The following is a 21,920-nucleotide window of genomic DNA, read 5'->3' on the forward strand; positions in this document are numbered from 1 at the left end:
TATGAATGTTATGCTCTGATTGGTTGATAAATAAAATGCTGGTTGGCCTGTAGCCAGGCAGGAAGTATAGGTGGGATAAACAGACAAGGAGAATTCTGGGAAAAGGAAGGCTGAGTGGCTGACTGCAGCCTCCTGCCTAGGGAGCAGCATGTAATGGCACACAGGTAAAGCCACAGAATGCATGGCAACATACAGATTAACAGAAATGGGCAGAGTTTAAAATAAGAGCCAGTCAGTGGTAGGCCTGAGCTAATGGTTGAGCAGTTTTAATTAATATAAGCTTCTGAATAATTATTTCATAAGCAGGTATGGGGGGTGGGGGGATGAGGGGGGTAGTTCCTGGGGTTGGGCAGGACCAGAGAAAACTTCAGCTACAGATCTCTGTGAGTTTACCCCCCCTCCCCCGCCCCGGACTACATGACATTTATTCAGTCTAGGAGTGAAAACAGAGCAGGCAGTGGTTGAACACAACTTTAATCCTTGTGAGTCCCATGCTATTAATCCCATCACTAAGAAGGAGGTGATATGACTGGACAGAGTAAAGTATATAACGGCAAGGAAACAGAAACTAAGACAGTTCTGCTGAGATCCTTTTGGATGAGGATTCAGAGGCATTCAGTCTGAGGATTTGTGGTGTTGGTGAGGTAATAGGTGGTGGGTGGGGTTTGCTCTGCTTCTTTGCTCTTTTAGCTTTTATCCCAATATCTAGTACTTTTTTTTTAAGACCATCTAAGATTAGAACAACCGATAATATCTTATTACATATGCTATTTTATTTCATCTTTTGGTAAAACATATTATTTGCAAAACAATGTGTTTCTTTATAAATATTGTTAACACATGGAATATAAAGTACTTTGATGGGTCTTTACCTGCATCTTTTTTTTTTCTTGAAAAAAATTCACATTTATTTACTGTCAAACCATGTTAAATTTTACACTGGATATTAATGGTGGGCTCATTATTAACAAGTTTACATTGAAAGAAGAACAGAGCCTGGCTGAAACAATTTACATGTCATTAGAACTTTACCATAAAATAAATACTACCCTGAACGCACCTGATCTTGTCTTTTCCTGCATCTCAAAGCAACTCAGATCCCTCTTCCACTTCCACTGCTCATCTTCCTAACTCCTGTAGTTCCCTTTCTTCATTCATGTGTGTTTTAAAATGCTGCTTTAGAGGAAATACACAACACTTTTCTTTTGAGTTTGTTTAACATAATTATCTCCAGTCTATTCATGTCAACCACTGTCAGGTCAGATGAGACCCTCAGGCCCTGTGTTTGACCTTTACAGAGTTTATTCTAAGGATGGCTATGAAGATCATTATACAGGACAAAGTAATACAGTATGTGATGAAAGCAAATTAAATTTGAGGACTTCAATATTTTAAGTTAAATGTCATGTGTGCCTGAGCAGATCAAGTTCAACAAAGAGAGAGTTTCCCAGTAAAAACGACCGATGACATTATGGCCACAGAAGGATGAAATAAAAAGGTTGATGGTAGTGATCATAGAAAGGCACTGAAGAGAGAAGGGATTGTCAGCAGTGCCCAGAATGCTTTCTGAGACATGATGACTGTACAAACCAGTGGTTTGTCATGGCCATATAGCTGTCCTAGGCCATTTCTGACAGAACAACAACAACAACAACAAAAACCCTCATTAATAATGAAGAAGATGAACCAAGATAACTGGATGGCACACCAATGGTATTGTCATTTGCTTCAGATTTCCCAGCATTTCGGGTCCCACAGCAGGTGGGAAACCAAAATCAATGAAAGCCAGATGCCTAAGAAAAAAGTGTATAGGTGTTTGCAGCTCTTTGTTCAACTTGATTAGGATGATCATGCTCAAGTTCTCTTCAAAGGAAATGACGAAGATGAGAAAGAACGTCACAAATAAAGGAACCTATAGTTCAGAGTGGTCAGTGACACCCATGAGAATGGAAGCACTCAAAATGGAGGGATTCCCTTTCTCCATTGAAGACCTTGAGAAAATGTCTTGTAGAAACAATCACACAAACCCACTGGATTTCAGAATGTGTCATTTGTTAAATTGCAATTTTCAAGTCATAAATCCAAGTCACTGTTAATTTATGAGATAAAGCAATTTAAAATGAGACACCTCCAATACTGAGCCCAGAACTAAGTTTTGACATTGTCATAATGTATACAGCATAAAATAGACATTTTTCTTTTTGTCATGTACTTATTATAAATGAAAAACACATATCGTGTTTAATTTACTTAAAACATCCATTAGGGGTAAATATTTAGCCTAGGGTAGTAATACTGATCTTTTAAGGTGATTTTTAAGGGGCTGGAGAGATTGCTCAGTGGTTCAGAGCACTGACTGCTCTTCTAAAGGACTTGACTTCAATTCCTAGCACCCACATGGCAGCTTACAGCTGCATGTAACCCTCACATAGACATACATGCATACAAAACACCAATGTACATAAAAAATAAAAAAATAAAAAAGATGATTTTTAACTTGAAAATATTGTTTTTGGAATACACTATTTATAAAATAATATATTGTAATGAAATATATCATTTTTTCTCGGACTTAAAGCTTTAATTCTAATTCAGAAAATGGAACTTTACTTCAGTTAAAAGTTTTTGTTTTAATTCTCTTCACTGTAGCACCATATATCAAATGACAATGCCATTCTTTTATTCCTTTGACTTTTAAAAATTGTATTCTTGCTGGGTGGTGGTGGTGCATGCCTTTAATCCCAGCACTCAGGAGGCAGAGCCAAGCAGATCTCTGTGAGTTTGAGGCCAGCCTGGTCTACAGAGCAAGATCCAGGACAGGCACCAAAGCTACACAGAGAAACCCTGTCTAGGAAAAACAAACAAAAAAAATGTATTTTTATTTTACTTTGCCTTTGTAAGCTTTAAACCATGTTTAAGAGGACTTAATGTGACAAAATTATAATTTAGATGGGTTGTAGTTCTCCTCTATCTAACAAGCAATGCACACATGGAATGTATTGATGTCCTCCATAACACCCCATCTAAACATTTAGCACTGAGGGTGATCATTCTGATTCTTTTGGCTTTGATGTTTATGAAGTATGTCATAGAGAATTTACTGTGAATGGAGATGAGGGGACAGTCTCACATGTGGCTTTGATGTTTATGAAGTATGTCATAGAGAATTTACTGTGAATGGAGATGAGGGGACAGTCTCACATGTGGCTTTGATGTTTATGAAGTATGTCATAGAGAATTTACTGTGAATGGAGATGAGGGGACAGTCTCACATGTGGCTTTGATGTTTATGAAGTATGTCATAGAGAATTTACTGTGAATGGAGATGAGGGGACAGTCTCACATGTGGCTTTGATGTTTATGAAGTATGTCATAGAGAATTTACTGTGAATGGAGATGAGGGGACAGTCTCACATGTGGCTTTGATGTTTATGAAGTATGTCATAGAGAATTTACTGTGAATGGAGATGAGGGGACAGTCCCACATGTGGCTTAAGCGTAGCAATGACAGTGGTGAGATGGCTGTTTTCCAGCTTACACTGTCAAGAGTCCTAAGGCATCCTTCCCAAAGTGTTTATTTTCTCCATCAGTTGGTTTTGTGCTGAGTGGGGCTTTGTTGGTTATTTTCAGTTTGAAAGCTCATATTTTTCGGTTGTTAAATACATGTTGGAAAATTATCACACAGGAAGCAATCCATCAGAAAAATGATCACATATGCAGAAAAGATATTATTATAATGAAGGAAAAATATTTTTACATCATACATGAAATTTTTCAGTTTTATGACTCACAAATCATTTCATTTACATCATATAATAAAATATGTATATACCACTAATAAATTGTAATTTCATTTGTACAAAAATAGCTATTACTTTAGATTACACACACTATATGCATAGGTTGAAGTATCTTTAATCACTAAAGAAACTTATTTGACCACTATATAGTTCACTATCCCTTTGCTGATAAAATATCAATTTAAATTAAATGAGAAAATGAAACGGGAGTATTTCCTGTTACTGAAGAATATTATTGTGCCAATTTTGTGACTTGTCTCTTTCCTTACTACCATGCTTATTCTTCCCAATATCTACTGAAATGAATTTTCCTATTGTTCTTAGGAATGTTAGTGTACAATATTTGTCAGTCTGCACCTTATTCCTCTTAACATCCGCAATGACCATTTGAATAGTCACAGATGGCATGATCTCATGTTTTTAGTGGCTAATGATATTTAATATATAACTATGCATTCTCCATCTGTTAATCTGTTGACACTTAGGCTGTCCATATGCTAGCCACTGTGGCAAATTTTTCTGCATTCAAGGGGATGTAAGCTCTTTTTCACATGTTGGAATCGTCTTGTTTGCTTGAATACACAGTAGTGGGATTGTGGAGTTAGTGATGGTTCTATTTATTTTATTTCTCATTCATATTTGCATCACTATGGGTTGAACTCAGATTATAGTGCATGCTATACAATTTCTGTACTACTAAGCTCTATTCCAAGCCTCTCTTCAAGTTTTGAGAAACCATTACATTGTTAATGTTAGCTGACATTGATGGTAACAGTATTTGAGTTCTCTTTCTCTAGAGTCTCACCAGAAGATTGTCCTTTAAAAAACGCATACACACACACACACACACACACACACACACACACACACACACTAACATTTGTTGTGCAAGTTTGTGTGGTTCAAAATCTAATACATATATTTACAGGAAGGAATTGATTAGATGTTATTGCCTTATATGATGGACTGTTCTATAATTAAAGAATTGTATCCATGTTTGTAAGCGAAGAACCCTGTAGCTTCTCTGTCCAAGGAAATGGAGTCTCCAACAACAGTGTAGATATCAATAGTAGAGTAAAGGCCTAGAAACTTTCTGAAAAGCAGCTAGTGTAACAAATGTTGAAAGGCTAAAGAGAAGTTGCAGTCCAATGTACAAACATAACGGGAGCAGATTTTGGAGAATGAGCTGTGAATACAGTGGTGATTTTCCTTTTTCCCAGTTTTATTCTATGGTGGCCTTCATTATTTCATGGACTGCTCACAATTAATATGAAGTTTTTCCAGAAGTTGCTATGCTACAATTCAGTCATATCATAGGCACAGATAAAAGTTTGTTTTTATTAATACCTAGGAATCTGGTTCACTAAGTTAAGATTCAAGATTACATGTTAGAGTATTGCTTTGCTCAAAAAAGGACCATTATAAATGTTACTTTACATGGAAAAAAATCTATTGGTATGAGTATAAGTATTTTCAGGTGAGGAGGTTCTGTGGATGACTGGTTTCTTCACTAATAATCACAATGAAAAGGAATGAAAAAGTCTGGATCAGAAAAGACTTGTCAATAGAAGCAGTGTTTAGAATTACAGATTTACAAACTTGAGATGAAGCAAGGTGAAAAATTATGAATGAGCTCTAGGAGTTGAGAAATTCAAGGAAGGAGATCATACTCTTGAATTTCTAGAAGTAATACAGACTGATACACCAAAGAGACAGAAATAAATAAAATAATACAAAAATAAATAAATCTGTCAGACTATAGCCAAAGTCTCTCTAAACCAGGAATTCCCACTGATGCATAGCCAACTTTTCTTCCACCAGTTCTTATCTAGAGCCAACCAAGCCTGTGAATTGCTGATCTGAGGTCTGTGTATTCTGAATTCTTTTGATTTGTAATGTTCCTGGATATGCACTTTCTTCCTAGATGCTGGCTATACTTCTCATGTCTTCCAATCTATCTTTGTACCAATATATATGTACACATTTAGTGCACAATATCTATTGACTTTTATAATGTTTTTGGTTTTATGTACCTTTGTGAGTATGTGATAGTTTTAAATAATAAAATAAATTTTGTCAATTAATATTTTACTCCAAATGGTACTGAAAAATTTAATTGAAGTGATATTTCATGTATTGCCATCATCACAAAAATAACCGTATGAAATATTTTATTCAGATTTGCAGTTATACACTTATGTTAGATTGAACCGTTGAAGTGGATTTTTCAGGAATTCTTTCAAGGCACACTTTACATCTTTGTTCCTAAAGCTGTAGATGACAGGGTTCAGCATTGGTATCACTAGGGTGTAGAACACAGAAGCCATCTTGTCAGTGTCTAAGGAGTGGTTGGTCCGTGGTTGCAGATACATGAAGAGAAGGGTGCCATAGAACACAGTGACGGCCACCATGTGGGAAGCACAGGTGGAGAAGGCTTTCTTCTTTCCTTCAGATGAACGAATCCTCAAAATTGCAAGGATGATATTGAAATAGGATATAAGAACAATAGTCATAGAGAAAAACAAGTTTGTCCCTGAGAAGAAAAAGACTACAGTTTCTGGAAGGTAGGTGTCAGAACAGGACAGTGCTAACAGAGGGACATTATCACAGTAAAAGTGGTTGATTACATTGGAAGAGCAATAAGATACAGAGAACACACAAGGTGTCACAACAATGGCTGTGAAAAAGCTAAAGAAGTATGTGAAGGAGACCAGCAGAAGGCAGACCCGCCGAGACACCACCACCATGTAGAGCAGGGGATTGCAGATGGCCACATAGCGGTCATAGGCCATCACAGCCAGCATGAAGATGTCTGCAACCATGAAAACCAAGAATCCTCCAAGCTGAGTGGCACATTCATAGTATAAGGTGGTTTTTTTACTGACTAAGAAGTTGACTAACATTTTTGGTGCAATAACAGTAGCATCTCCCAGGTTGATGACAGCCAGCTGTTTGAGGAAGAAGTACATGGGAGTTTGAAGTCGTGAGTCCACGGTGGTGAGTGTGATGATGCCCAGGTTTCCTGCTGCTGTCAGCATGTAGATGACCAGGAAGACAAAGAAAAGTGGTACCTGCAATTCTGGACGTTGGGATAACCCCATGAGTATGAACTCAGTGACATGAGTGAGATTCCCAGAAGCCATTTATACTGCTATGTGCATCTTCTAATTGATAGAAAACAAATATATTAAGAGATTATTGAAATTATTATCTATATTAGGTAATAGATGATTAAATGTTTCATTGAGGGTCACTGTATTTAAAATAACCACAGTTATTAACATCAAATTTTAGTTATTTCTTGCCTGATTTGTTTTAATCCAGAAATAAAACTTTGTCAGAAGTTAATGGGTGTCTAGAAGAGTTTGAATTTTTTATTTACTTTATTTCTTTGCTATGATTCCAAGGATTACTTCAGTCTAAGCTACCTATGTATTAATATGTAGATACACACACACACACACACACACACACACACACACACACACACACACACTCACACACACTCCTGATTTACTCAGCAAGCAGCTGAGGGGTTGAGTAGATTGTAGACTGACTTCAGAACATTTGTTTCTTAGGTTCCACTGTTCAGAGTATCCTTCACTGATTTCTCCTCTGGTTTTCTGCTTCATTTGTCCTCACAGAGCTTTAATTCTTGATTTTCCTTTATGTTAGTTAGAATCATCCTAGGAGTCTCAGTCCTTTTTACATATTTATTTCTTTTTCCAAGTACTGTGATGCTACTGTGACTTCTCATTATTCAAATTTTATCATTTGCTTCTGGTATCTCTTTTTATACTTGATTTCCGGTTACTCACATTCCCTATACATTATTTTTATTTCTCTTAACATATTTTGCATATTTTTTTCAGTACAGAATCTCACTCAACATCCTAGTCTGGCTTCTAAAATGAAATCCTCACCTTCTCCCACACAATCCTGGTCCAGATTGCAGGCATGTGCAACCACACTTAATAATTTTACATTTTACATAATATTATTATATATACTATTTTAAATAATATATAATATTATTTATATACAATTATATTTTAATTGTTTTCTGTTAGTGAAATACAGAACATAAGATATTGTTTTCATTTGTATAGCACATAATCTTTCCATGGAATTATGTCAAGAAGTTTCTTGCATGTGTCTTACTACTCAAAAGGATCATGCTTAAATATGTTTTCCACGTATTTAACATCTAATGAGACAATTGATTAAAGTTAATTGAGAATATGGGTAAAACAGGTGCTAATGGTATAGTCTTTTAAATTATGACTTTGTGTTTTTTCTTATTGTGCCTTACAAGTTTTATGGATTATTTGTTGTTTATCTACTTATTTTATATAAATTCAAATCTACATATGATATATTTAGAAATAAATGATATGATTCAAATGTATATATTTATATGCAGAATAAATCTTACTTGTTACTCTTCTACATTTGAAAATTTCAAATGCTTTCTCTCTATTAATTATCAACAATCAATTGGTTCTATGAAAGACCTTTGAACATGAAATATATATATGATAAAATTATAGCTTTGTATCATGAAAAATTTAAGAAATGTAGAGCAGATTACAAAATAATATAAAAAAGATGAGCATGTCCCAACTCAAGAGTAGTGATAGATGTTTGAGTATGTGGAAATGTGATTACAATATTGTACAGTTACCTTGCACATTTATTGAAATTTCCTGTTGTACTCATAACTATGCACAAATATCGTGTGTCAATAAACATTATATGTTTTTAATGCTATGTCACATAATATCACACAACATATGTAATAATAGAAAACACAATATAAATCTGGGATGTTCATTTAATACATATGTAATTTATTCAGTCCACCAATTCTACATCTGAAAGGTTGGTGTGTCTATCCTGCCCTGCTTCTCCTTTATTTCTTGTGAAATACCATTTTGTCTCCATAAGTATTCTTGCTTTGTTAGGAGGCTACCTTGTGCTTGATGTCATTGTGACTAAACTTACATTAAGGAGACTATTTCTTGTCTAGTTGTTACACATAGAAATCAGGACATTATTCATTTTGACAAAAAATGCAGAAGATATATGTATTTTTATTTTAACAATAAGAATCAAGGACAATAAGCAACAGCTGATTGTCTTTTTATAAGAATTCATGCAATTTTCTTTTGGAGTTTTACTACTTATGTATGTTTAATATTCTTATTTACTGCAAGTTTCTTCAAGTACTGAAGAAATTACTAAAGACATGGCTAAGAACATCATCATTGTCATAAGTATATATTGTTGAAATTAGTATATTGCAGAACAGAAAAAGACTTTATTTTTATTCTAAACAGTATCTTGCTTTTTTAAGCATTCTCCCAGAATAAAGTATTTTATATTTTATATTTGTGCAAATTAAATTTTATTATAAATATTTAATTGGCAAAACTACACAAAATCTCAATAGCTAAACATTTAAAAATAAATAACCTTAATCATATTACTGTACCATATCATCTCTGAAGTTATCAGGATATGATTAAGAAATTAAATCTGCATAATTTATTTCTGAGATTTCAAGAATTTGTTCTACTGGGTCCCCAACATGTATTTGGTCTTTTTCACTCCATTAAAAGAAGATTTGCTTGCCTCTCCCTCCCAAGTGCTGGGATTAAAGGCATGTGCTACCACTACCTGGCTTGTTTATGGGAATTTTCAAGGTTTAGTAAAATAATATAAAGAAGAAAAAACTTCAAAACTTTAAATCTAAATTACACTCTGAATATATATATATATACACATATATTTATATATATATATATATGTGTGTGTGTGTATATATATAATTGTGTATAATCTCAAAATATCTATGGATGACAATTATTTAAAAATAATCAATACCATCAATTATTAATTACAGACAAATAAAAATCATGAGATATAATCCTAGTGCAATAAGAATGGCTATGTTCAAACACACACACACACACACACACACACACACACACACACACACTCACAAGCATTTTGGTGAGAATAATCAATAAGAAGAATGAAAACACATTCCATGGAATGTAGCTTAGTATAGGCTTTGTGGATAACTGTATGTTTCTTCAAGATATTGTGAGTATGCTATGGGGCTCAATGGCAAAGCACTTGTTTTGCATGCAAGATCTCATTCATTAAACTTTAAAGTAATTTCTATTTCATATGATTTGCCAAAGAAGAAAATTCACTATTATATTTTTTCTCAAATAAGCATGTGAAATTGCCTCCTACATAATTATATTCGTACCCAAAGACAATTGTGACTTTGAGCTTGGGGACCAAAATCTGCTTTTTTCATTGAGTAGCAATGTGCAGACTCATATGGTCCCATTGCTGAGAATAAATAACTGTTCGCTCTACACTTTTTTAAATAATTCACAAGAAAGAGTTGATGTTAAAATGTAAATGTTACCTCAAATGCTGAAGGAATGAGTCAATAAATCTGCAGTATACATAAAATGTTAGGCCAACAGTTTATTACCAATGGCATAATCCTATGTCTAAAAACAAGATACAAGTCTTTGTACACAAAAGACTAACATTCTACTATTTTGTTAAACCCAGAGTTCTTGGAATTTGGCTTATACATTCTCAGAAATGTATTGTCTGTGAAAAAACTCAATGTCTTTGTACATCTTAGAAAAGTTTATTGGAACAAAAAGAATAACTCTTAGCACTAGGATATATTTAAGTTTTGTGGTTTCTAACACTTGATTATCCAAAATAAAAATAGTGAATAGAAAAGTGAAAACAAAATTAGTAATGTTGTAAGTATTTCCTGGAAAAAATTGAGCTATGTACAGAGATACTTTAGACACTTCCTGACTTCATGTTCTAAGGCAGATAAAAGCTCCCTGTACCCTATGAAAAAAATATACCTCTTCAATAATGAATTTTTGTGAATAAACATCCTTTTTTAAATTTATCAACAAATATATCGGGTATTATTAAGGTCTATCAACATCACTGTAGAACTGATGCTTAAGTTGTAAGGAAAATGAAAATTCCAACTTGACTATAATATGTTTTGAAAGACACTTGGACTCTTCTTCTAGACTAATAATAAATAAAATATTTGGTAGAACCAACCTTCATGGAGCGATGAACTAGGACTTACCACCAACATTTTCATTTTAAGATGAGCGAAGAGTTTTGCATTTGTCCTGTCCCTGAAGAGTTCCTCAGTGAAATCTATTTACTTGTTTCCTAAAGTCCCTGAACACAAAAAATAAATTTCCCAAGTAAACTATTTATTCCAGAGGGAAAGGCAAATGGTGAGCTCATTAGTCAAGTCCCCATTCAAATTTTCACAGAAAGTGAGATGTGAAGTTTGCCCATGGCTGCTCTTAGATGATTGTGTTAGAAGGTAGATGAAATGATTGTGGCATCTTATTTTTCTTGTGTCTCCTATGCTATGACTCGCTACAACAAATTAATTTAGAAATAATGAAATTTCCACAGGGAAGAGATTTGACTGTTAAAAATGGTGGCCCATTTAGCTTTCTTGTGTAAGTTGTCTTGGGCAGTGTCTTATCACAGCAATAGAAATGTAATTAAGGCAATCCTCTTGTTTGGAAATTTTATTTTTACAAACAATATAAATTAGATGATAGAAATAGTTCAACTTTGACTTTTCATCTTTTTCAAATTATTTTTAGTAAGCAAATCCAATAATAGGTTTTATCATGGTATATTCATGCACATACATGATTTCCTTTTTTACTGCTTTCAAACCTATTTTTGTTGATTCCCTCACTTTAACAAATTATTGTCATTTCAAGATATGCAAATTTGTATGTGTGTATGCAATTGGAGTTTCTTTGGACTTCCAGCTCCCAAATGATGACAGGGAGACTTCCTATTGAGTATGAAACTTGGCATTTGCTTAGGCTTGTTCCCAACTAGCTCTTATAACTTAAATTAACTCATTTATATTAAATTATATTTTGCCACATGGCTCATTACCTGTGCTCAGTACCATTAGTCTGACATCCTCCACATCTTGATGGCAAATCCTCTGCCTCAGATGCTTCCCCCAAGTTCTTTTCTCTCCCAGGATGTCCTGCCTCTTCTGCCTAGCTATTGGCTGTCCAGCCAATCAGAGGATATGTTATGCAGGTGAGGTAAAACAGTGAAACATCTTCACAGAGTGTGATCAAATATCCCGCAGCATGTGTTACATATTGTGAATATGTGAATATATATTAGGTCAAATCTGTAGTTGCTATATGACAAAAACATGCAGTATTTTTATTATTTTTCTCCATTACACTCCCTTGTTCTCCTACTTTCTCCCACTAATCCCTTTCTACTTACATGTATAAGTATTCATCTTTCTATCATCAATTTCTAAAAGAATTCACAAAAGAGTTGATGTTAAAATGTAAATGTTACCTCAAATGCTGAAGGAATGAGTCAAAAAATCTGTAGTATATGTAAAATATCAATCCAATGGTTTATTACCAATGGCATAGGCAATCTTTAATGATATTTTATCATTGAAAAAGAAACTGTCACCATCAGAATAACGTTCTCTGGAATATTCATTAGAGAAACATAAAGATGGCCCTTCTCCCTTTTAAAGTGAACAATCATTTATTCTCAGCAATGTGACTTTATATGAGTCTGTACATCGCTACCCACTGAAAAAAGCAGATTTTCGGCCCCAAGCTCAAAGTCACAATTTTCTTTGGGTATAAATATAAATATATAGGAGGCAATTTCACATTTTTGTTTGAGAAGAAAATATGTTAGTGAATTTTCTTCCTTGGCAAATCACAAAATTAATGTTTAATAAATGAAATTGTACATGCAGAACAAATGCTTTGTCATTGATCCCCACAGCACACTACTCTCTCTCTCTCTCAATATTTTGAGGAAACATACAGTTATCCACAAAGCCTATACTAAGCTACATTCCATGGAATATGTTTTCATTCTTTTATTGATTATTCTCACCAAAATAATTGTGAGTTTGTGTGTGCTTGATCATAGCCATTCTTACTGCACTTGGATTATATCTCATGATTTTGTTTGTCTTTAATTAATAATTGATGGTATTGAGTATTTTTAAATAATCGTTATCCATAGATCACATTTTGATATCTCTATCTATCTATCTATCTATCTATCTATCTATCTATCTATCTATTTCTCTCTCTCTCTATCTATCTCATGTAATACTTAGTTTTAAAGTTTTGAAGTTTTTTTCTTCTTTATATTCTACAAATCCCTGAAGCTTCCCATAAACAAGCCAGGTAGTGTTAGCACATGCCTTTAATCCCAGCACTTGAGAGGCAGAGGCAGGCAGATCTCTGTGAGTTTGAGGCCAGCCTGGTCTACAGAGTGAGTTCTCGGACATCCAAGGCTATACACCCATATATGTATACAATGCATTTTAATATGATCTTTTCAACATTCTTCCTTATATTTCTCCAGATACCAACAACTAGTTTCCCACCTGACTTCTAGTTCTTTAAATTATTAGTATTAATATTATTGTATTATTTTCATAGCTCTCTCAGTTCAATTCATTTTGATCACAGCTCATATGTATGGCAGCTATGTACTGTAATATGGGTAACATATCAACAACCACCAAAGAAAATTGACTCTGTCTCTCAGCAATCATCAGTTGCCAATGATTCCTCAACTGAGTCTTGTTGGTGTCTCAGAATCTTTTCTCCAATCCGTGTTGTTATTTTGACTGATTTTATCTCATACATCTTTTTAAAATTCTTCTCTCATACAATACACCTTAAGCAGCCTTCTGTCCTCCCCTTACCCCATATTCACTGCCTTTCTATTTCCCTTCAGGAAACATCAGTCCTCCCAATGTTATCAACTGAGCAGGACACAACAAGATGCAATAAGACTAGGTATAAACCATCATATCAAGGCTGAACAAGACAACTCATTATGAGGAAATGGTCCTATGAGGAGGCAAAAGTGTCAGAGGCACCTCCACTCCCACTTTTGTTAGGAGTCCAACAAAAACCCCAAGCTAAAGAACCACAACATGTATGCAGAAGGCCTAGTGTAGACTCACACAGGCTCTGTGGTTGCAGGATCAGTCCCTGTGAGCCCCTGTGAGCCCTGCTTAGTTGATTCTGTGGGCCATGTTCTCCTGGTGTCCCTGATCTCTCTGACTCCTACAATCTTTCCTTCCCCTCTTCTGCAGGATTCTCTGAGCCCTGCCTAGTGTTTGGCTGTGGTTCTATATATGTGTTCACATAAGCTGCTGGAGGAAGCTTCTCTGATGATGGTTGGGCTAGGCTGTGATCTATGATTATATTAAAATAACAATAGAAATCATTTTATTGACCCTCTGTCTCTGTCTCTCTCTGTCTATCTGTCTGTGTCTCTCTCTGTGTTTGTGTGTATGTGTGTGTTTGTGTGTGTGGTGACTGGTTCTACCCTAGGTTTCTGAACCATCCATCTCCAAGAACCTGGCCCTCTAGGCAGTGTTGTGCATGGGATCCCTCTCATGGCTGAGACCTCAAGTTAGACCAGTCATTGGTTGACCACTCCCAAAAGCTTTGAGCCACCTTTGCTTCAGTACATCTGGTAGGCAGTACGGGATGTAGATCAAAGGCTTTGTGGCTGGGTTCATGTCCCAGTCCCACCACTTGGAGCCTCGCCTGGTTACAGTAGATGGCCAGTTCAGGCTCTGTATCCTCCATTTCTGAGAGTTCTTACTAGGGCCAACCTGATAGGTCCCAGGAAGTTTTCACTATAGTAAGTTTCCACATCATCCCCAAAATGCTCACCTCTTCTGATCATCTCTCCCCATACAGGCAACTATAACAGGAATTAATAAAGACACTAGAAAATGGAAATACTTCCAATGCTCATGGTCTGGAAGAAATATTCTTGCAAAAATGCCCATCTTACAAAAGCTATATAGTTTTTGTCAATCCTAGTCAAATGCTAAAACCATTCTTTACAAACAGGTAAAAAAGGTTAAAATTTATTTGGAGGCACCAAAACAAAGATAATGAGAGCAATCCTGAATCAAAAAATACTGCTTATATTTCTTGATTTTTACTAGTACTAATACAGAGCCATAATATTTTCCAACAGAGAACTAGAGCAATAGAACAGAGTAGAACTTTTTCTATTGTTCTGGAGTTGTTTCCATTCCATACTTAACCTGCACATTTATCCCTTTGCCATTAACACATGTCTAATGTTTGTAGATGAGAGAAGACGGTCTTACATCTGAGCAAGAATTACAAACAGTTGTGAACAACCCATGTGGGTTCTGGAAACAAGAACTCAGTTCTTCTTCTAGAAGTCCAGAAAGCTTCCTTAGCTGTTCAATCACCTTGCCAGTGCCTGCTTTCAGTTTTCTGTTTTTTTTTCTATTGAAAATTTGTGATTGGGAGTGTTTTTGCTTGATCAGTAGTTTATTCAATAGATGTTCATAAAATCATGGCAAAGATTATATTGATATTTTATGTCTAATAATACTTCAGGAATTTTGAGAAATGGAAATTCTTCAAGTTTAATTCAGTGAAGCATATGGGTAAAAATTTGTAGCACAATTTTTGTAGTTATTTTTTAGAGAGTACGTGGCATACAAATTTGGTCTCTATAATACTGAACATTAATGAATAGTACAAGTAGATTTCCCATGTTTAAAAACTGAGAGGAAAGAGATGTGGTCACACTTAGAATGTGAATATCCCAAATCCAGGAATCTGTGAAGTTGCTTACAGGGTTCAGTTTTCTTCATCCTCACAAGTTTCTGAAGGAAACAGGCATAGAACTGGCTCATAGTTCTCAGGATTTGGTCCTTGGTCAGCTGCTTGTACTACTTTGGGCTTGAGGATAGGGAGAGAGAACATCAAGACACTGGAAGTATGTAGCAGAAGAAAGAAGCTAACCTCATGCTATATGGGAAGCTGGGAAGATCCCAGAAAAGGATAAGATCATGCCATGAGTGATTTACTGCCTTGTAGGATCTACCTCTTCAAATTTCTAGAACCTTCAAAATTAGTCTTGATGGCATTTTTTTTTTTGTTAGAGAAAGCATTTCCAATAAAATTTCTCTTTTAAATGATTGAATCTTTGATGGTGGATGGTGGTTAAGAACACTTCCTATTGGCCTGATATAAAATAATTTTAATGAAATAAATTTCTAACAATAATCAGCACCTTTGCTTCACTTCTAGTAGTCCAACTGACGAGAGACAGGAGGGGTTCTATGAGCAAGAGACATCGAGATCATGTTGGGAAAATGTACAGAGACGGCTAGCCAAACTAGTGGAACTGTATGAACTGTGGTCCAATGGCTGAGGAGCCCCCATGGTATTGAACTAGATACTCTGGATAGGCAAGACAGTTGTTTAGCTTGAACTATTTAGGGGTCCTCCAGGCAGTAGATTGGGACCTATCCCTGGTGCATGAGCCAGCTTTTTGGAGCCTTAGTGCCTATGGTGGGACACTGCACAGCCTTGGTGCAGGGAGGACAGGCTTGGACCTGCCTCAACTGAATGTATCATGCTCTGTTGACTCCCCATGGGAGACCTTGCCTTGGAGGAGGTGGGAATGGGGCTGGGGTTGGGGGGAAAGGCTGGGGGGGGGAGGAGGGAGGAATCTGTGGTTGCTATGTAAAATGAATAGAAAATCTCTTAATAATAATTTTTAAAAGGAAAATAAAGAAAAGCTGAAGAAGCTACACTTTTACAACAACATGGTGTGAGTGATTGGACATAGTAAACTGAATGACACCTACATACTACAGGTGTTCTATTCATTTTCCAGTTGTACTCCACTCAGAATTCCTGCCTATTCAAAGGTGCTGCTCATACTCAAGACATAGTTTTCTCCCTCAGTTGCTCTCTCCCATGTTAGTCATATCTGGTAAAGCATTTACAAGTACACTCATGACCAAGGCTTCCCCTTTTTTAAAATACTCACAGCCATTGTACTTACCATCCAAAAATATGTTTATTGCTTATTTGGGAATTTTACATCATGCACCCCAGTCATGCTCACTTAGCAGAATTCCCAGGTCTGCCCTCAACCTTTGTGATATCCCAAAGAGAAGAAGAAAGAAGAAGGAGGAGGAGGAGGAGGAGGAGGAGGAGGAGGAGGAGGAGAAGGGGGAAAGATAAGAAGAAGAAGGGGAAGGAGAAGGAGGAAGTATAATTTGTGTTGCCCATATACTCACTGGAGCATGGTAAAACTCCCAGTGACAAGCCCTTTAAAGAAAACTGAATCCTTCCCCACCTGCACACCTGCCAGAGACCATCAGTTTTGGAGAGCTATATTTCAACATCTTTATCACAGATTTTATTCTTCAATGACTTTCTGTACAAGGTGCTTTTGGGGGGGGGTAGGGTTTGGTGGTTACAGGGGTTGTCACAGAAAACTTCCATGTCCCTTTTTCTCAACTGTGGTCTGCAGTCAACAATACTACTTCAAAAGTAGCTTTTTTGCTCTTTATAGTTAGCCGTAGCTGAATCATGGGTTTCCACATGGTCTCTTGTGGTAGTGGACATCAACACAGCCCTCTGCCACAGCATGGGCCACAAACACCATGATAGCCCTTGGGGTCAGTTTATGTCAAGGCCATCAACATAACACTCAGCTGGAGTAGAACCAGGTACCTAGATATGGCATCAGGGACTACCAGCATTAATAGGGCTTCAGGCAACTCACAGACCACTGACACCAGCATGACCTTTGGTAGTAACATGGGTCAGTGGACATCAACATGGTCCCCAGTTGCAGCAGGACCATGAAACCCAACACGGTCCTTGGTGGCAGCATGGACCATGGACATCAACATGACCTCAAGTGGCAATACATGTCACTCACAACAATAGGGCTTCTGGTGACAACATGGACCAAGAACACTAATATGTTCTCCTGCAGTAGCCTCCAACATCTACATGGTCTCCAGTGACAGCCCAGATTTTGGGCTTCAACATGAACTTTTGGCTTCAACACAGCCTGGGACAGTAGCATAGATCATACATACCAACATAGCCTCCAGGGGCATCAGGGACCATAGAGGTCTTTCAAGGAGGTCCAGTCCAGAAAATAAGCAATTCTTCATCTTGGATTTCCTGTCATTGTTTAGAACAAGGATTATCAAGTAGCTAGACATCATGTTCTAGGGCTGAGTATACTAAAGCTCCAGGCTGTCGCATACCACCCTGTAACATGAATATAAGGCTTGAGGAAACAGGAACTCGCTGTCTTGAAGCTGAGGATTTCATAGAGGTAAGAATGTGGCTGGCTTGCTCTGTTTCTCTGATCTTTCAGCTTTCACCCTAATATCTGGCTCCCAGTGTTTTATTATAAGACCTTTTAAGATTCATGTTACATTTGGCAACCCAACATTTGTGGCATGAATTCACTAAAAAGCCACTTGTGGCCTTGTGGGCCCCTGGGTCAGAGATGCATGTAGTCAGAGTCTCCACCCTACATGGGCCAGAGTCTCTTTGGCTTGTTCTCTCCTGGTGCATTGTGGGCTCTCTCTGGATCCCCATCTCTGACTGCTACCACACTAGGTACCTGCCTTGAAACCCACTCGGGCTTCTACTGTTCTACAGAGAAGCAGTCAGCCTCATATCTGAATCATCACTGTCAGCAAATTTGGTGAGTCAATTAAAATACCTTAAAGGGAGAAATTAGTTAAAATAACTTTTCCCACGTTAAAAAATAGAAAACTTTTTACAACAGAAGGTATTTGGTCTCTATTTGATAACACATTAGGCAGTCTAAAAATGGAACAATTAACTGAGAGCATAATTAATGTTGATGAGATAGATGTAATATCAACTATAAATATTATTTATTTGATCATTTCTGTTTTATCATTAAAAAAGTTGATTAATATGAATGCCAAGATAAAAGTTTTAGAAAAAAATTGTTAAAACAGATTATAGACATATTCTGGCCCAGAAAGAAGAATTTAAAGGTGAACAAATCTCAGCATTGCATTATATAGTTACAGAGAAACAGCCTAAGTCTTTCAAACAGCCAACTTTAATCTATCCAGTAACCATACAGGAACTGCCAAATGCTCAAGGTTCTGTATGAGCTGATTGGACACCTGTGCAAATGTTAGATTGAGGAGATTCAGGGAAGCTATAGTCTCATATGGTGTGTATTCTCTGTTTGTAAAGCAGATGTTAAACTTGTGGTCAACTTGTAATAGAATTATCCCTCAAGACTGGAAAGATTTGGTTATACCTGTCCTAGAAGGTGGTCCACAGTTACAATAGTGGATGTGGTAGAAAGATGAGGCTAAGACATTTGAACAATGATGTAGGACTAGAGTATGGAAATTTCCCAAATCAACTTTCGGAGAAGACAATTATGCTGATATACAAAAACAATCTTTATATGATAACCACATCCTAATTTTATGACAAATGGCAGACTTGAATGCTTGAGACAGAATTTGAAAAGTAGGTAAGAAAATTGAGTCATTTACAAAAGTTAAACCAGGTCCAAAAGAAACCTTCACTGATTTCTTACAAAAGCTGTCTTGAGCAGTAAATACAATGATAACAAATCCAGAAGCTAAACAGATCATAATTGAATCTCTGGCTTTTGAAATGCTAATGCACAATGCAAAAGGATAATTAGGCTGTTAAAGGCAAGATCAGCACCCCTGGAGGAATGGATCTGAGATCCAATGATAATTGAATCTCATGACCATGATGATGCTTGGATAGGAGAAGTGATTTCCAGCGGTTTGAAGAAAAATAGTAATGTCAGGTGTTTTAATTAGGGTAAACAGTTCACCTAAAAAAGGACTGTAAACAGAGCATTCCGAGAAACAATATTTTTTTCAATGAATAATGGCAACAGAATGCCCCTTCCTTCTGGATTATGCAGAAGGTGTGGTAAAGGCAAATACTGGAATAATGAATATAGATCAACAAGGGACAGACAAGGTAATCCTTTGCCTTTGCCATCCCATCAGGAAACTCCCTGAGGGGCCTCTCACAGACCCCCACAACAAATTTGGTTCAGTTCTTTCCTGCCATCATAGAAGAAACTCCTTCCCAGATCAATTAAAGAACCTAATGACTATTGTGAAAAACAAACAAACAAACAAACAAACAAACAAACAAACAAAAAACCACCTGTACTGCTCTGGATGATAGAACAGCTTTAGAAAATAAAACAAAATTTTAAGGAGAAACCAAAAATCAAAACTGATAAAGATGAGATTTGGGAACTCCCCAAAGTTAGGGTTGGGGAAGGGTTCTGTTTATGTTTTTTCCAGAAAAGAAAAACAACCATTTTGAGGAATTTAAAGACCTTTGGGCAAAGAAGCATCCAAAGAAGAGCAAACAACCCAGAAATAATTACCAAGAAGAGGAATAATCTGACTTAATTTGACCTTTGAAGTCTCCAAAAAGATGATGGGACCCCACAATGATGATTCCTTCAGGAGGATAATAATGACATCAAGCTGATAAACACCACCCAAAGATCGGCTTTGGACTACAAACTTCTCAGGACAATTTTGAGGTGGTTAGCTGAGATGAGCCAGCCTCACAGACTACACAATCAAGAACTTGAGACAAGCCCTGTACTCTCCCATTATGCAGAGACTGGAAAATAAATGATACAACTACCTCTTCCAGGACTTGACAATTAACCCCCAAGTTTTCTTTTCAGGATTCCCTAAATATGCCTTCACTCCTAATCATCAGGAAGTAATTTTAAAAACACAAGACCCACATTCCCAAAAGATGGGGTTGGTGGGTTTTTGGTCATTCAGTGTGTTATGGATAATTGTCATTGTTTAGAGTGTTTTATTACAAAGGAAATTAGATTCAGGGTTCTTTATTTTGAAAAAAAAAGAAAAAAGAGAATATAAGAGGCAGATTATTGAATCTACTAAAAAAGAGATATAGAAATAATAGGTTAAAAGGGTAGATTATTGAATCTATTCTGAAAAGAAAAAAGGGGAGAATATAGATATGATAAGATAAAAAGGTAGATTATTGAATCTACTTTTAAAAGGCAACTACTAGTTTTAAATATTTTACACTGGATTGGATTTTTTGTATATTGTATACAAATTATGGATATTGACACAAATATGAGATTGATTTTGTTAGAAAATACTGTACATATATTTCTAATCTTATTCAAGGTATTATACCTATACAGTTTATTTAACAATGTAATGCAAATTGCTAGTCCTTGAAAGTTATAATTAGCAACTAATTGAGATATAAAGAAATGAAAGTTAGTAGTTAGTCATTACAATCAAACTTGTAGTTATGTTAGGTATATTTTCAAGATCAAACAGAGATATATCTTAGATATGCAGGTCATCTTCAAACACTTCAGAGATCTACAGAATACGGCATTTAAGATATTTTAATAACAGATTTTTTTTTCTTTTTTTTATGACATTGAGACATGTCTGCTCCTGGCAGCACCAATCTACTTTAGAGAAGATGATGAGCATCAAAGAAACTCCTTATGAAGTTTACTTTCATTGTGGCAAAAGTTAGTCACTGGGCAAGAAAATGCTCTTGCTTAGATTGCTAACAGTATGCTATCCAAAATAGACAATCAAGACAAAAAAGAAAGGACTTGCCAAGACAATGTGAGAAGACTCTTTAGAAAATTCTGCTTCACAGATGAATCTGTCAGCTATGCTAGTCCTGTAGGCCAAAGGTGGATGCCCCAATGTTGCAGAGGAATCTTGGGTGATTCTCTAGGCAGACAGTTGTTTCTGTCATTTCTCACATTTTTTGGAAGTCATTTGTTTGCACTTTCTGCTTACTCAGGTAATATTATTTCCTTCTCAGGTCTTTGAGGGAGTCAAATATTAGATAGTTATAGTTTTCCTTGATAACAAATTCAGAAAAGAAACTCACTAAGAGGTGTGTAAGTATTTGAAAGATATCAAAAGATAGTTTTCATTTGGCAATACAAGTTAGGATAGAAAGTGAATTAGGTTCACCAAAATAGGCTAAAAAATGGAGTTTTTGTCTGAATCTCTCAAATGTTATTGGACTAGACATTGTTAATGTAATTCTTGACTGTATATACTATATATACTTATTGTATTTATTGTATATAGTTTTTCTTATG

The 21,920-nt window shown here is 36.0% G+C and overlaps 1 protein-coding gene and 1 pseudogene across 1 annotated transcript; both read right to left on the bottom strand.

The window, feature by feature from the left end:
• Window positions 1-1,178: 1,178 nt before the first annotated feature.
• On the bottom strand, window positions 1,179-1,984 carry LOC131908819 (olfactory receptor 8K3-like; annotated as a pseudogene).
• Window positions 1,985-5,995: 4,011 nt separating this feature from the next.
• LOC131907764 (olfactory receptor 8J3-like) lies at window positions 5,996-6,943 on the bottom strand. Its single transcript, XM_059258862.1, has one exon. The coding sequence runs from the start codon at window positions 6,941-6,943 to the stop codon at window positions 5,996-5,998; it is 948 nt and encodes a 315-aa protein (XP_059114845.1).
• Window positions 6,944-21,920: the final 14,977 nt, after the last annotated feature.

Source organism: Peromyscus eremicus, chromosome 4, assembly GCF_949786415.1.
Source record: "Peromyscus eremicus chromosome 4, PerEre_H2_v1, whole genome shotgun sequence".
In the NCBI taxonomy this organism is placed as follows: domain Eukaryota; kingdom Metazoa; phylum Chordata; class Mammalia; order Rodentia; family Cricetidae; genus Peromyscus; species Peromyscus eremicus.